This window comes from Leucopleurus acutus (assembly GCF_964270905.1).
Source record: "Leucopleurus acutus genome assembly, chromosome: 19".
Lineage (NCBI taxonomy): Eukaryota > Metazoa > Chordata > Mammalia > Artiodactyla > Delphinidae > Leucopleurus > Leucopleurus acutus.
In genome coordinates, this window is record NC_139161.1 from 50,350,674 (window position 1) to 50,365,424 (window position 14,751).

A 14,751-nucleotide genomic window follows, 5' to 3' on the forward strand; every position below is an offset into this window, starting at 1 on the left:
GCCCGGCACACAGGAAGACGCCTCTATGTCTGCTGACCGGGAGGCTGGCCTTCAGCAGGCCCAGATCAGCTGAGTTCCTCTGATTCCAGTGCGCGGCTGTCCAGGGAGCCGCTCTGAACTGCAGGTGTGAAGGAAGCCCAGAGAGGGCGGCTTGCTCCCCTGCTGGGCGAGCAGGTGTCCCTGCCATCTCTACTGGCTCTGATCCCACCAGGGGGAGAGGGGCGGAAGGGGTCCCCAGGCCAGTTGTCTGTGAATCAAAAAACAGTCTTTTCGGCTCCCAGAATTGTGTCTCATGAGCCCTGATGCCTAAGACATCTTTGGCAGTGGCTTTAGAAATGCCGGGAGATGTCAGAGAGCCACTTCAAAGGCCGCGACTGTGCAAGAGGGAAGCGAGCAGGAAAAAGGCTTTGTCTCCCCCCACCTCCAAGGGAAGCATCTCAATAGGGCTGAGAGCGTGGCAGCTCCCTGTGGGTCGGGGCCCCCTGCAGGGAGTGCTTCTTTGTGTCCAACTACAAGTGCTTTGGCTGAGGCCCACGCCCTATACCCTTCTAACAACCAGCAGGCTACGGAGCTAGGCAGAGTTCAAATCCTGGATCTCCCCCTTCCTGGCCGTGTGACCTCGGGCAGGATGCCCGAGCTCTCTGTTTCCTCACCTGCAAAATGCAGTTCATCAGAGCACCTACGGTTGTCAGGAGGATTAATGGGTTAACATGTGCAAAGTTGGAACAGAACCTGCAATAAACGACCAATACCCGTTAGCTTCTGTTGATAAAGACCATCATCGTTGCCAAGGCCCTCCTCTCTCCTAGCCCTACTCGGTTACACTGCCACGTATCACAGTCCCGTCAAGGCTACTGAACCCCAGCACATCGGAGCAGCCCCCAATCCCAGCCTACTGCCACCTGGGGCTATTTCCAGGGCCACGGCCTCCAGCCCAATCTGGAGACCACGGGTCTCCAGCCCCAGCTCTCAAAGCCCTTTGGGCGGCCCGCCGGTCCCGCCAGCCTCGCTTCACACCCCGTCCCTGGTCCTGCTTTGTGCAAGCCCCACGTGGCCTTGATCAACATTTCCCACCCTGGAGCTGGCATGCAATGCAGGGACAGTGGGCTTTGGTGCCCAGCCCAGCCCCTGCACAGAGCCACACTCCAGTCCTCAGCCCAGGCTGAACCAAAGGTACATGAGTGACTACAGCCCCCGGAAGTCAGATTCATGGCCCAACGCCGTCAGCGCAAATAACAGAAAATCTGCACTCCCCAAGTCCCAAGCCAGCATCTTCCTGTTTCCAAACCAAGTCAACTTAACATCTGACACTTGTGCCAAGAGCTCACGTCGGGAAAGGCACGATTCTTTCAGCTTTACAACCTTCTCTGACAATTCCCCACCCAGCCCCGGATCACCTCGTTAGCGGGCTTGCTGCTGGCATCCTCGGCGACTCTCCTGCATCATTGCCCGCCTCCCTCCCGGACCTCCCTCCTCAGCCCCCACCCAGGCTCCGAGGACGGACAGCCGCAGCCCCGCACGGGCACCTGCCCCTCCCTGAGACCACCACTCAGGCTGGATGGTTAAAGGACAGGGCTGTGAGATCATAATTGCTCTTACTTTCTGGGAACAAAATCCTGAACACGTCTCCACGGTCACGTTGGCCTGTACCAGGGAGTCGGGGAAGGCGTGGGTGACGTTCTCCAGCAGTCGGAAGCAGCCCCGGTACGTGACGGTCCTTCCTGCGGGGAAGGAAATGGGGTTCCGGTGAGAGATGGTGCCCACCATTCTTGGGGCCTGTCACAGAGGAAAACGGTGGCTTCAGAGGCCGAAACGGGTGGAAATACACTCAGGAAAGGCAGATTTCCAATCAGAGAGGGCAAACTGCCCGTAGAGGCTGTGGTCAAGCCAAGCTCCTGAGAGAAACCAGGCACCAGAACCTTCGTTAGCCTTGGTCGCCGGGGTCACCGACAAGGGACCATTTGCTGAAGCTTCTGCACTCATGTCTTGCTTCTCCTGCCAGCCCTCGGGGGACAGTGTGCGTCCTCTCCTCCTCCTTCCCTTCCTTCCTTCCACAGATCAGGATTCTGCATCCATTCCGTACTAGATTCTGCACTAGGTGACCCAAGAGATTGACGCTCTGGAAAACTCTGTCCTACCCACACACGCACGAAAAGAAAAGTCGATTTGGAAACCTGAAATCCTGCCACACTCCCTCTTGCTGTGCCGTCGAGTCACACCACTACTTTACTTTCTCTGGTCTTGAACTCCCGCCAAATTCTAGGAATACTCCTCAAGCCCGTGGTACACAGGCTGCCAAGTTGTTCTACAGACCTTCTGGTGGGGAAGTTCAGCTCCCTAGTTGGCTTCCTTGGTGTGGGGACAAACCTTCTGGAATGTTCCGGCACCAACTGTTCCTATTTCCTCCAGACTCCTCAGAGTTTCTCTGGATGGCGTCCTGATTCTCATCCCATGCTCCTTTTTAACACAACATCTCCCGGGGCTCAGCACCTCTCCCGGTTCTCTCCACCTGCCACACCTCTTGGAGAGAGCAGAAACCCTCTAGCCCGCCGGCACCATGGCGGGAGGCTCTCTCCATGCAAAACGACAAAGCAGGACCAAACTCTGGGTCTGGAAGCCCATCCTATCGACCATGGCACCAGTGGTCTGGGCGTCAGGGCACGGACCTATCAGGGCACAGAGGAAGGAAAGCAGCCTGGTGCTGGGAAAAGAGTCCACGCAGAGCATCCTAACGACGGCCTGGGATCAAGCCCCGGCACCGCCAGGGACTCAGTCAGCCATCTGGGCGTGTCATGGACTCAGAGACTCTCCATTTTCTCACCTAAGGAACGCCTGGCGGCTAGAGTTGTTCTGAGGGATGACACGCACCCACATGCCAGCCCCCGTGGGGCTGCATCTCCCAGAGCCACTTTCCTGCCCTGGATTTTGGTGCAAGGGCCTGGGGTGATGATTTGTGCAGGACCCACAGAACTCCGTCCCGTCCTGTGGCATGACTGGGCCCCCAAAGGACAAAATATCTAGACGGACTGGGCTGTGGTCCTCGGTCAGCTGCACTGGGGTGGGACAGGCTCCAGGGAGGCAGGCTTCGGGCCACATGGCAAGCGAGGGTGAGCAGTGTTCCGGTGAGTACCTCCCTGCGGCCTGGGAGGAGGCTGCATCTGGGTCACCCCAATGATCCCCACACCCGGCCCAGAGCCTGACACACAGCAGGTGGCCAATATGTGTCGACAGAATAAGGAATCGGACACGACAGGGCAGGTGAGGGCGCGGCATAAGTTGGAACAGGTCAGTGATACAGGATGCTGCTAGAAGTGCAGTATCAGCTGCCTCTAGGCTTCGCCGCTGTGACTGTCGGGGAAGAGGCTGTGACCCAGGGCAGTCCATTCCACACCCTTCCCTCCCGCTCCCCAGGTGACAGCTCCAGGGGCGCCTGGGGCAGAAGGACGCCTCCAAGATGGAGCCACGGATGACCTGCTCTGCACCTCCCTCTGATCCCAACCCGGGGGGCACCTTCACGGCTCTTACTCCTGTGAGAGCTCCTTGCCAGTAAGAAGCTGGAATTTCAGATGGCCGGTCACCTGGTCACCTCTTGACAGAGATCCTGTCGGTTCATGCCCTTGAGAGGGGAGCAGGCCGGCAAAGGTCAGCCGTGCAGGCTCCCCAGCCTGCCGGAAGGGGCGGCTGTCCCACCGTTTCAACATTAACTATGACAACAAGTCTAGCCGGCTTGAGATCTGAGGCTGGCTTGAATGACTGGACCATCTGACCCTTAACCAGTGGGCAACCTAGAGCCAAGTACTGATCTCTGAGGGTCAGTGGCTGAGCAGGCAGGACGAGCTGCCAGGGCAGCCCAGAGCCCACATACAGACCTGATCCTCCTGGCGGGCAGGGCTGAGGAGTCGGGGGGGCTAATGTTGTTTGAACCCAGGAAAATCAAAGGTCCAAGAAGCCCTCCTGGAGCACTTTGGTCCTCAGGAAGCCCATGTGGATGCCCAGATGACAGGGCGGGACTTGGTACATCCATGTACCATGGCAAACTGCTGAGCCAGGACAGGGCCTGCCACGGAGTAGGTGTCAATGAGTATCTGTTGAGGTAATGGCTCATTGGTGAATCCGTAGAGTGCACTGTCAGGGTCTCCACCCCGTCCCCATTCCCCCATCCGGAGCCCTGGTTCCCAGACAATCCTGTCTGAATATAGAAAGCACTGGAATAGCCTAGCTGGCCGGGTCTGAGCACTGAGCCACTCTCCCCATCACTCTGACCCCAGAGATGGTAGCCAGTGTTGGCTTTGCAGCTCACCCATGCTTCTCTGAGCTGGGCTTCCGGACTGCTTAGCAAACTCCTTCGTCACTCGGAAAGCTCTCCCAGAAACCCCTCTGCCGTCTTCGCGTCTGACCTGACCCCTTTCTCTGAGCTCTGTCCCGTTCTCGAACTAATCCATCAGCTCTCCCGGAGCCCTGGTCCATGGCCAGAGGTGGCTGAGTTCATGAGTTGATGCTCCTGGATGCTGGGCTGTGCTTCCATCGCCTGCAGTCTCACACTCGCCAGCGGTGGGGGGAGGTCTCCCACGCTCTGACTGTTTCCCAGCCTGGCCCCTCCCAGTCAGGAAGAGGACGGCCCCCCAAATGCGCAAATGTACACAGCCATATTAATTTATAGAAGGGCCTTTTATAATTACAGCAAGTGGATCTGCAGCTCATCTTGCAATGAGGACAAATTCGAGTTTCACCAACACCTAGCTGGGCCCCCTCAGTGGTCATCTCTGTTGAGATGGCATCTCTGCACTTTCAGGTGAAATTCCGGGAGGTTCAGTCTTGCTGTTTGATGCACCAGTTTACTCTCCCTCATGGTCGATTATTTCCCCCGGGTTCTATAATTTTGAATTGTAAACTCATCTTCAGTGGGAATTTAGCGACAGGAACCCTTTACACCTGGGTTGGTGGCACAGCTCCCAAGAGAGAATTTTGCACGTGCCTCTATTGGTACCTCCAGATGGCCCAGAGCCAAACTTCATGTTGGAGCTTTCAGGACCAGGCAGACGGCACAAATCTGAACCTTAAAACGCAGACAAACGCAAGCCTGCAATTATAAACTCTTAGGTTATAAATTCTTAGGAAAATTATTTTTCACCCAAAGCTCAGGTCAAAACAGACAAGTTTTTCTATTTCTGGCAGGTTTTTTTTTTTTTAATGTAAAATTTCACTGATTTATACTTCAGTGAAATTGGATCCAACTTTATACAGAAGTTTCAATCCAACTCCCTACCCTGACAGGCTCAAAGCCTCCTTTTCTGTCCTCTGTGGACATGAAAACCTAAGCCGTGTGATCACAAGATAAGCAACTTCCCCTGGCGGAGACCCAGAGCTGCACAGCATCCTTGATTACCTTCATCTCACCACTGTGACTCCTACTTCCCACTTCTTTCCTGGAGCCAGGGATTTCCTTACTTTCTTGTTAGTTCAGCTGTGCATTTAAAACAATTTTACCCAGCATTTCTAGGTGTTTCATAGCTAGGAAACATTCAGACTACCTGGTCTGCCCCATTGCTAGAAATCAAAGTCTGCCTCTGCACTTCACAAACTAGACTGGAAACCAGAGAGGGGAAGCAAACTGCCTGAGGCCACACAGCATGTCTGAGACACACCTAGACCTAGGCCCTGGGCCTCCTGATCAGTTTCTCACTCCTGTAGAGGATAAGGAAAGATGTGCCTCAGTCATGAACTCGCGCGAACTTAGGCTAACCTCATACCCCTGCCGCGAGCCTGTCTGGGGAAGATGGTGAGGAAGGCGGAGCACAGGTTTGGTCCCATGTGGTTTGCATGAGGGGCTGCAGATGCGGGGGTGGTGGCAGAGCAGGGGACAGACGGAACTCAGGGACAGACTGGCACACTCACGCTTCCTGGAGCCGGGCTGCAGCTGCTCCACGCGGTACACGGAGAGACGGCCCACACCCCCGCACACGGAGCTCTTCTCCCCTTTGCACTCATGGTTACACTCCTCTGGCCCCATGCTCATTGCTGGGAGCCGGTTTCCACAGTAGCATTCGGCCCCGGCCTCCAAACCGGCATAGACGTAGGACCTGCAGGCAGAGCGGGGCCTGGGGTGAGTCCTGACCTTGGCCCAGGGCACTGAGGTCTGGTTCCAGGAATGGCAGCTGGGTCTGGGGCCAGGCTAAGGGTGAGTCCTGGCATTGCAGGAAGTGAACCCCAGCTCTCCTGACACTGAGCCCAGAGCTCTTTCCATAACCCCCTGCCGTCCCGTCAGTAAACTTTCTTTGTTCCGGACAACTGGGATCTGATCGGTCGAGCTCTGCTTACACTATGACAGCCAACTGGAAGCCGACGCATCACCTCAGGGACACCACTTCCACTTTCTGGACCTTATTTCCAGTGGAGTTGATGGTCAGGGTCCCACACTTACCGCTCAGCGCACGCATTCTGGCAGTGGGAGACGGTCATCTTTCTCAAGTCAAAAAACACAGCCCCCTTCAGAGTTCTCTCCTGGCCGTCGTCACTGAAGCATCCCATGTATGTGCCTGCAGGCGGGGAAGAACAGCAGAGACTCAGAGGCCCCGGAGAGAGGGGAGATTACCTGGCTCCACCCTTGGCATTGCCCTTCCTGGCTAAGGCTCTTCTCAGAGAAGCCCAGGGGATGATGCTGTGGTCCAACCCTCCCTGAAGCGCCTCTGGACACTTCCATATTGTTCTCGTCCTCCCCCTTTTCCTAGTTAATGGCCCACTGTCCCTCCAGACACCCTGCCAGGAGCCTGGCATCAGACAGAATACAACTTTCTTCCACTGACCCTCACCCACTGAGTCTGGCTCGTTTAATTTCTTCCCCTGGACCCCTCTCCTCTCCATCCCTACCCTTCCTAGGCTGGAAAAGGCCTCTCTGCCTCCAAAAATGTCTCGATAGGCAGGTTCTGTCACCTCCTCGTGATCCAGAGGGAAGAAATGTGTTATGGAAAGTCTGATCTTAGCTAACATAAAGATCTTGCAAACATGGAGTTATATCAAGAAGAAAATCTGCCACCCCAGGAGGAAGTAAGCCCCCATCCCTGCAGGTGTGTAAGCAGATGCTGCTTACACACCTGTTAACATGTAAGAGAGCTGTCCTGTGTGGGAATCTTTAGGACCAAGGGACAGCTGAGCCCTCCCCAGTGAGGGCATCTGTGGCACATTCCTGCAAAGGGACACTAGGGGACAAGACTCCACAAAGCAGCGACAGTGCTGACCCAACCGTGCACATGTCAGTGGGAAACAGCCCTGACCTGTCACCTCAAGAGAGGGAGCTGCCTCCCAGAAATGCACAGCAAAGCCTGGAGAACTCGAGCACTAAGCAGGTGTGTCAGGTGTGTAAATGTCATGTGCATCGCAGCGCGCTGAAGGAACTGTGCATTGGGAGTTTGCAAACACGCCATCACGTAGTCCGAGCTGTGAATGCACACCCTCAAGAGCTGTGCCCACATCTGGACCAGGCACCCGTGATAAAGATGCTTCTCGTCTCCAGGGCAACGCCTACACTCAGTTCCAGGATGTCTCAGGTGGCGCCTGAGCGGTACGCTGCAGCCTCCGGAAATTAGGCTGTCTCTGGGAAGCCGCACACCCAAGGCCTCCCAACAGCCTGCCAGCTCCCAAACGGCTTTGCGGGGAGGAGTAGCGATCTCATCCACCAGTCCAGGAGCTCCCTGTTCAGGCCAGACTGGCTTTTGCTGCTGCCAAGAACCTGGCCCAGAGCAGCAGCTCAGGGCCGCCTGCTGAGTGGTTTGGAGGAGTGGGTCTGCCAGCCTTCATTCCTGGGGCCCAAATCAGGGAGTGATTTTCCCGGGTATGAACAGCACACTTAAATCCATCTCTGACCTTGACTAAATCACTTCAACATTCTGTGCCTCAGTTTCCTCAACTTTCAAATGCATAAATGCAACCCACCACCCCACCCAAGCTCATCCCTCTTGCCACATTTGGACATGTCCCTGCTCCCTCCCGCATGTCCACACTTTACTTCCTACCTGTCCTTGACAACTTACAGCCCTGACCACTCCAGCCCACTACGGCCTCTCCTTTCTCTGAATTGTCACATTGAGTGTCTGAAAACCTTGCTGTCACCCAAATCCTTATCGTTAACTGTTGTTGTTAAAAATCGTGTACACCTGTGTATCCTGTCCCTGTACCATGACTTAAGGCTCATTGAGGGCAGGGACCACACCTTCCCCTTAGCTGGTGACTCACCACACAGGGTCAGGCACGATGCCAACAGTGGGTCAGAGCTCCTAAAACCCACACTGACATCCTGCGAGGGTGCGAGAGGGGGAGCAGAGAGCCCAGATGCAAGGAGGGGCTGGTCCCATTGGCTGCACCAATGTGCGATTCCCAGGGCCCCAGGTTAAGAAAGGTAAGGCAAGAGGAAGATGACCAAGATGGGGGAAGATGGGACTCTCCGCCATGCCAGGAATGGTTGAAGACCCAGAGACCTCAGGTTAGAGGACCTGGGGCTGAGGAGACAGCAACAGTCTCCTTCTCAGTGTCTGCCAAAGGGTCTCCCCCCCTTCCAGGCTATGAACCTCTTGAGGTCACCTTCATTGCGGATGCCCAGCAGCGCACACGTGGCCACACCCAGTGTCTGTCCATGGACACAGGCTCCACTCCTCTACTCGGGACCCCAGACACCCAGTCCCCACAAGCTTCTCTCTCTTTATATAAATCTCAGGACTACCAAGACCAGAAAGCTCTCACCCAGGTCAGTGAGAATCAGTCGCTCTCCTTAGCCTGCCTACTTAGTAAAAAAAAACCAAAAAACTAGTATTTAAGAAATTTCTGATGTGTGTTGCTCAGCAAAGAAGAAATTCTATTATCGCTTTCAAGTAAACATCCAAAACAAGCTCAGGGGTTGCTAAACATTTATCACCGTTGATGGGAAATTAACCAGAAGGTTCTAAAGGTGCCTGGGCTCAAGACCCCTGAAGGCTGAGACCGGCGCATGCACATTTTGCGGGGAGAGTGGGGAAACAGCCTTAGGGAATGGGCTGCCTTAGATTCAAATCCAGGTTCCACTACTATCTGACTGCGTGATCTGGCATGTGCAGCTTCCCCTTCCTGAGCCTCCACTTTCCCATCTGTAAAATGGGGATATGGTCTCCTGGAATTCATGGGGTGGTTGTGAGAATTCCACGAGATAACACAGAAAGTAACTAATGCAGGCATGGCATGTGGTACGGGCTCAGTGGTGACTGCTTTTATTGTTTATATGTCATTATTAACAATAAATATTTTTACATGACTATACTTCCCTGAAATGCAAAAATCCTTCGTCATTAAAATGGTGATAGCACCGCTGACATCATAAGGCTGTTCAAAGATTACATTAAATGAAATAACAGATGTACATCTAGGCACGTCACAGATGCTCAGATAAGTAACAGCTATAATTATTCTGATCCTACACTCTAACCTGGGGGCCGAGTGTGACAATGGCTCCGTACATTTATTTTTTTAATTTATTTATTTTTGGCTGTGTTGGGTCTTTGTTGCTGCACGCGGGCTTTCTCTAGTTGAGGTGAGCGGGGGCTACTCTTCATTGCGGTGCACAGGCTTCTTACTGCGGTGGCTTCTCTTGCTGCAGAGCACAGGCTCTAGGCATGTGGGCTTCAGTAGCTGTGGCTCCCGGGCTCTTGAGCACAGGCTCAGTAGTTGTGGCTCACGGGCATAGCTGCTCCGCGGCATGTGGGATCTTCCCGGACCAGGGCTCGAACCCGTGTCCCCTGCATTGGCAGGCGAATTCTTAACCACTGCGCCACCAGGGAAGTCCCGGCTCCGTAAATATCAGCGGAACACATTAATAAGAGAGAAAGAAATGGTTTTGAGCAGTCAGGCTTGGGTTCTTCAAAAACAAGAAGAGGCTAACCAGCTACCAGCTGGCCATCAGGTGGAACTGACAGGTCTGGAGGGGACGCCCACGCCCCGCTGGTCCCATCTCAGTTTGTAGCAAAGGCCTGAGACGCAGGCGCCTCCCCCTCTGCTTGTGAGGAGGAGAGGAGCCCCTTCTCTTGGAAAAATAATGAATGGCTTTTCTAACTCCCTGACAGAGTTAGAAAGAGAGAATGTGCAAAAAGAAAGGACTTCCCAGGGAGGCACTGGGACACATTCTGAGACGGATTTATTACTTTCGGCTGAAACGGAGGCGATACGTTATTGTCTGTGACTCCGCATCTGCTCATTTGCACATCAAAATGGACATGCCGTGAGGCTATTAACGATGGCTTTGGAGATATTGCAATGTCTTTGCAAATTACTATCAATAAAAAACAAACTGGCTATGGAGAAGTTCCTATTTTTCCCCTAGTAAACTTACTGACATTTTATTCCATTATGGATGTTGTCCAAGGTATAATGAAATGCTCAGTGATTGATGGGGCCTCCTGCAACTTCCAAGGCTTGCCTGCCGGATCCCCTTACAGGGGGATGGCAGGCTGCCTGGGCCGCAAAGAGACGCTCTCTTTGTCTGCAACCCCAGCAGCTGTCCCGAGGGCTGGCCTGCGAGCTAGCCTCCACCAGGGAGGCCCCCCTGGCTGTGCGGGGCCCACAGAGCCCCAAGAAGGGAAGGGGGCTCCCAGAGGATCCTCAGGCCAGTGCCCGCCTCTCCCCACTTTCTCTGAAGATCTCCAGCCAGGATACCACAGCCTTTCCCAGAGGGCGAATTCTTCCTCCAATCCTGGGGGATATTCAAAATACTGAATAACCTATTGGGGCAGGGCACCAGCCTGTCAGAATTATCACCATTCAACACCAGAACCTGACTGTTCCCGCTGTACCAGGCATTAACCCTTCACTTGCTAGGTTTGGGGGTCACCAGGGAGGGTCAGCCAGAGCATCAGAGTGTGGAGGGCACTCAGGGGCTCAGGGCAGAAACTGGTGGTGTATAACGGGTGACGATCGGTCCCGTTTACATCTCACCACGATCTCCTCAGCGTTCACGGCAGCCTCTTCCATCGCCTCTCTAAATGATGACTTAAGGGGTACCCACTGGTTCTCCTGGATATACGTATTCTATACACAGGGCTATAACCAGGTCACCCTGAGTCCTCTCCTCTGCTGCCCAGTCACCCTGAAGCCAGGTTACAAAGAACTTGTCACTTATGTCTAATGAGCCCCAAGCCCTTTGCACGTGCCTCTATGATGCCTCAGTCACACTGTGGGGTAATCATTTGGGTGCACATCTGATTCCACCACCAGACTGAGCTTCTCAAGTGCACAGTGCATAGCACACGTGGAGACTCATACGTAGGTCCTCAGTAAGTGTGGACTGAGAGAAATAAAAAGAGGAATCATGGCTAATTTGCCCAAGGTCATAGAGCCCATAACTGGCAATACCAAGAGAGAAACCCAGGTCTGTTTTCAAAACTTGTGCTCTTTCCATGCCTTCTTTCCAAGAAATCCATGGCAACTTTGTTTAGTCACTTACACTTTAGTCTAAATGAGTTACACTGTTATAGCCTGCATAGAGACCCAGCTTCTAGATGTGTTGGGCAGAGTTTACAGAAATTGTATCTATATGAAATGAGCTACAGAACCAGTTCCTCAATTCTCCCTCATTCTTACATGGAAGCCTTGCTGAGGAATCCCACACAAGGGCTATGACCTAGAGGATTTCAGATGAAACTTCATTCCATGGAAGTTTCTTTCTTGTAGAAGGCAGAGTCCTCCAGTCTTCACTGTACTGGGCCACCAGACTCAACCTCCTAAGGCTCTTGCCTCATCTTCTTCTCTATCCTGCCACTGAGGACTCTAAGCTCCAACTCCACTTCTTATACTCAGGATAGCAGTTCTCCTGTGATTTGTGGTACAGGACCAAATGGGGTGGTGACGGGGATGCTGGGACACTGACTGAGATCAGTCACCACCCAACAATAGCTGTGCCACTCCGTGGGTGCTCACGTCACACAGGCTCAGTTAACTGGGCCCTGCATAGCCTGGATAACTTGGTGTAAAGAGTCCCGACCTGGAACCAGGCTGACCCCATGACGGAGTCCCAGCTGCATGACTCTGGCGGTCTGATCAGCGTCCCGCCCGAGTCCCCGCGGCCTTGCTGCCTCCAGGCTGCACCCTAAGATGCATGTTCTAGCCTCGCGCCAAGCCCCCACTTGCTCCATAACGTACCCTTTACTGACCACCTTCTCTTCCCTGCCTCACTTCCCACTCCCCTACCAGTGTTCCTGGGATCACATCCCAAATTAACCAAGTCCATTTAAATCCTGATTTCAGGGTTTGCTTCCGGGGAACCCAGACTAAGAGAATGACCTTGGGGGAGTTTAAATAATAAGAGCTGCCAGTTCCTGAGTGCCAGCGAATACCTCAGGACGCCTAGCCCAGCGGCCCTCAGCTTTTGCGTGCACGAGGACCACCTGGAGACCCTGCTGCTCCAGGCTGCCGGCCCCCGCCCCAGAGTCTGGGACTTGGTAGGTCTGAGAATCTGCACTTGCAGCAAGCTCCCAGGTGATGCTGAGGCTGCTGGTCTGGGACCCTGCTTCGCAAACCGCTGCTCTATATGATCACATTTAATCCTCACCATAACCCTGGGGCAGGTATCTCAACCTCCATTTCCGAGGAGCCCAGAGAAATTAAGAGACGTGGTCACCCAATGAACTTGGAGCTGAGCCAGGATTCAAGCTGAGGTCTGTCTCAGCTCCAAGATGCTCGCACATCTCAACCTCCAGCCACGTGCGAGCCCAGCTGGGGAGCGAGCAAAACTCCAGAGGGCTTCCCCTCCCAGGCCCCTCCTGTCTGCCTCGGAGCCGGGGGGAGGGGCAGTGTGGGAAGGCCCTGGGCTCTCGGCACCTACTTCTCGGGCTGCCACCAGGGCCAGGGAGAGGGGACCCCAGTCCTGTTGCCCCGAATGGGGCCCCTGGGAGTAGCTCCCATACAGGCAAGGAGACCCAGGGCTGAGGACCTACCTTGGCTGCTGGCGGCTGGCCTGGGGGCCTCGGGGCCCAGGGCGGGCGGCCCCTGGGGGTCCCCCTTGAAGTGGTGGAACCAGCGGCGCCGCAGCTGGCGCAGCTCTGAGTTGCGGCTGCGGAGCCAGCGGGGGCCGGGCCGGGGCCGGGCCAGGGGGCCCCGCAGCACGTCCACGCCGAGCAGCAGCTCTGGGCTGACCCGGGGGTCGTGCAGGGCTCGGCTGTCCAGCAGGCCCACGCCCAGCGCCACGGCGGCCACGGGCAGGGCCTGCAGGGGGCCGGGGGCCCGGGGGCCCGGCGGGAGGCCCACGCGGGCTCGCTGCAGCAGCAGCAGGCTGCCGGTCATCAGGTAGGCGGCTGTGAGGAAGAAGAGCAGGAACTGCGTCCGGCGGAGAAACTTCTGGAGTCGGAAGAAAGGTTTGGCCATGCCCCTGGGCGGCAGGGCTCCCGGCTGGAGCCCAGGGACGGCTCCTAGCACCCAGGTGGGAGGGAGGCTGGGGCCTGCGGAGGCGTCATCCCTGCATCCCGGCAGCAGCCTGTGCTCTCCTGGGGTTACTGTTCCTCCCGCCTGGTTTTCAGCAGGTGCTCACGTGACACCATCACTTAACTCCGGCCCGGACCCTGCAGCTGCAGCTTCTGCCCAAGTGTCACAAACTCTGCCATCCCTGGGCTCTAGCGACCCTCATCTCCAGCTTATAAATCTGGAAAAGAAGAGAAAGGGCACTTAGATGCAATAGGAGGGTCCACTTCTCCCACTGCACCAGGGTCAGGCACCCTGCACTCCGGGGCTCTGTTTACCAAAGGGAACCGCCGTGTTGCAAGAGCACATGACAGAGAGCTGGATTCCAGTCCCAGCTCTGCCACTGCATGACTGTGTGACATCAGGTGGGTTACTTCAGCTCACTGGGCCTCAGCTTCCTCACCTGTTAAAGGGGGCTAACACTCTATCCCGGAGCGGCAGGAAGATCCAATAACGATAGCAGTAAGGAGGAAAAACAGTAGCAGAGTATGTTTAAAAAGGATAACCAACAAGGGTCTACTGAACAGCACAGGGAACTCTGCTCAATGTTATGTGGGAGCCTGGATGGGAGGGGAGTTGGGGGAGAAAAAAAGAAAGAAAGAAACACCTTCTACTCCCATCAAAAAAAAACCCCCAAAAACCCCAAAAACCCCACAGCAGTGTCTTTGTACTGAATCCTTACTTCATGCCAGGCACTGAGCTAAACGCTGTATGTATCATCTCATTTAATCCTCACACCAACCCAGCGAGGTAGATACTGTGCAGTACTATCCGCATTTTACAGATGAGGAAACTGGGGCAAAAGGAGGCAACGTAACGTTCCCAAAGTCACACAGCTGGTGAGCAGAGGGGCCGAGGTTTGGAACAGCCTGTATTCAGAGCCTGGACTCTGAACTGACACGTGGCCCAGCCTATAATGAGACCCCACCACCTACGTGTGCACCCAGCCCAAGGCATGAGTATACAGCAGGAGCTCAATACATGCGTGCTGACTCCCCGGGTGCCTTGGGGCTGCAAACTGTCTTTTGGAAATGCTTCTGCAGACGTGGGTCGGTTTTAACACAGGAGAGGGCACACGGGGAGAGAGTGGGCTTGCATAATCTTTCCAGGCTTCCTGAAGGCGGGAGGCCAGAGCAGGAGAGTGCCCCAGGCCATACACCTGCCAACGGGGCTGGACACCTGATGAGGTGAAGGGGGGAGGGCTCTCAGAGCAGCCGTCCCGGGTGCCCCTCTGCTCCCCAGGACTCAGCTCTCATGCTGGGCTTTGGTTTCCTTTGGCGGCGC

General features: G+C 55.1%; 1 protein-coding gene across 1 annotated transcript in view; it reads right to left on the minus strand.

Annotated features, from left to right (window-relative positions):
* Positions 1–13,588, minus strand: part of WSCD1 (WSC domain containing 1) — a gene marked incomplete at its 3' end in the record, with an annotated part of 30,761 nt that extends 17,173 nt beyond the window's left edge. Inside the window, exons 1-4 of the mRNA XM_082860367.1 lie at positions 12,948–13,588; positions 6,422–6,536; positions 5,896–6,080; positions 1,600–1,721 (exon numbers count right to left, since the gene is read on the minus strand). Of these exons, the coding sequence (XP_082716493.1) occupies positions 1,600–1,721; positions 5,896–6,080; positions 6,422–6,536; positions 12,948–13,374 (849 nt within the window). The 5' untranslated portion in view covers positions 13,375–13,588. The remainder of the gene's footprint in view (positions 1–1,599; positions 1,722–5,895; positions 6,081–6,421; positions 6,537–12,947) is intronic.
* Positions 13,589–14,751: the final 1,163 nt, after the last annotated feature.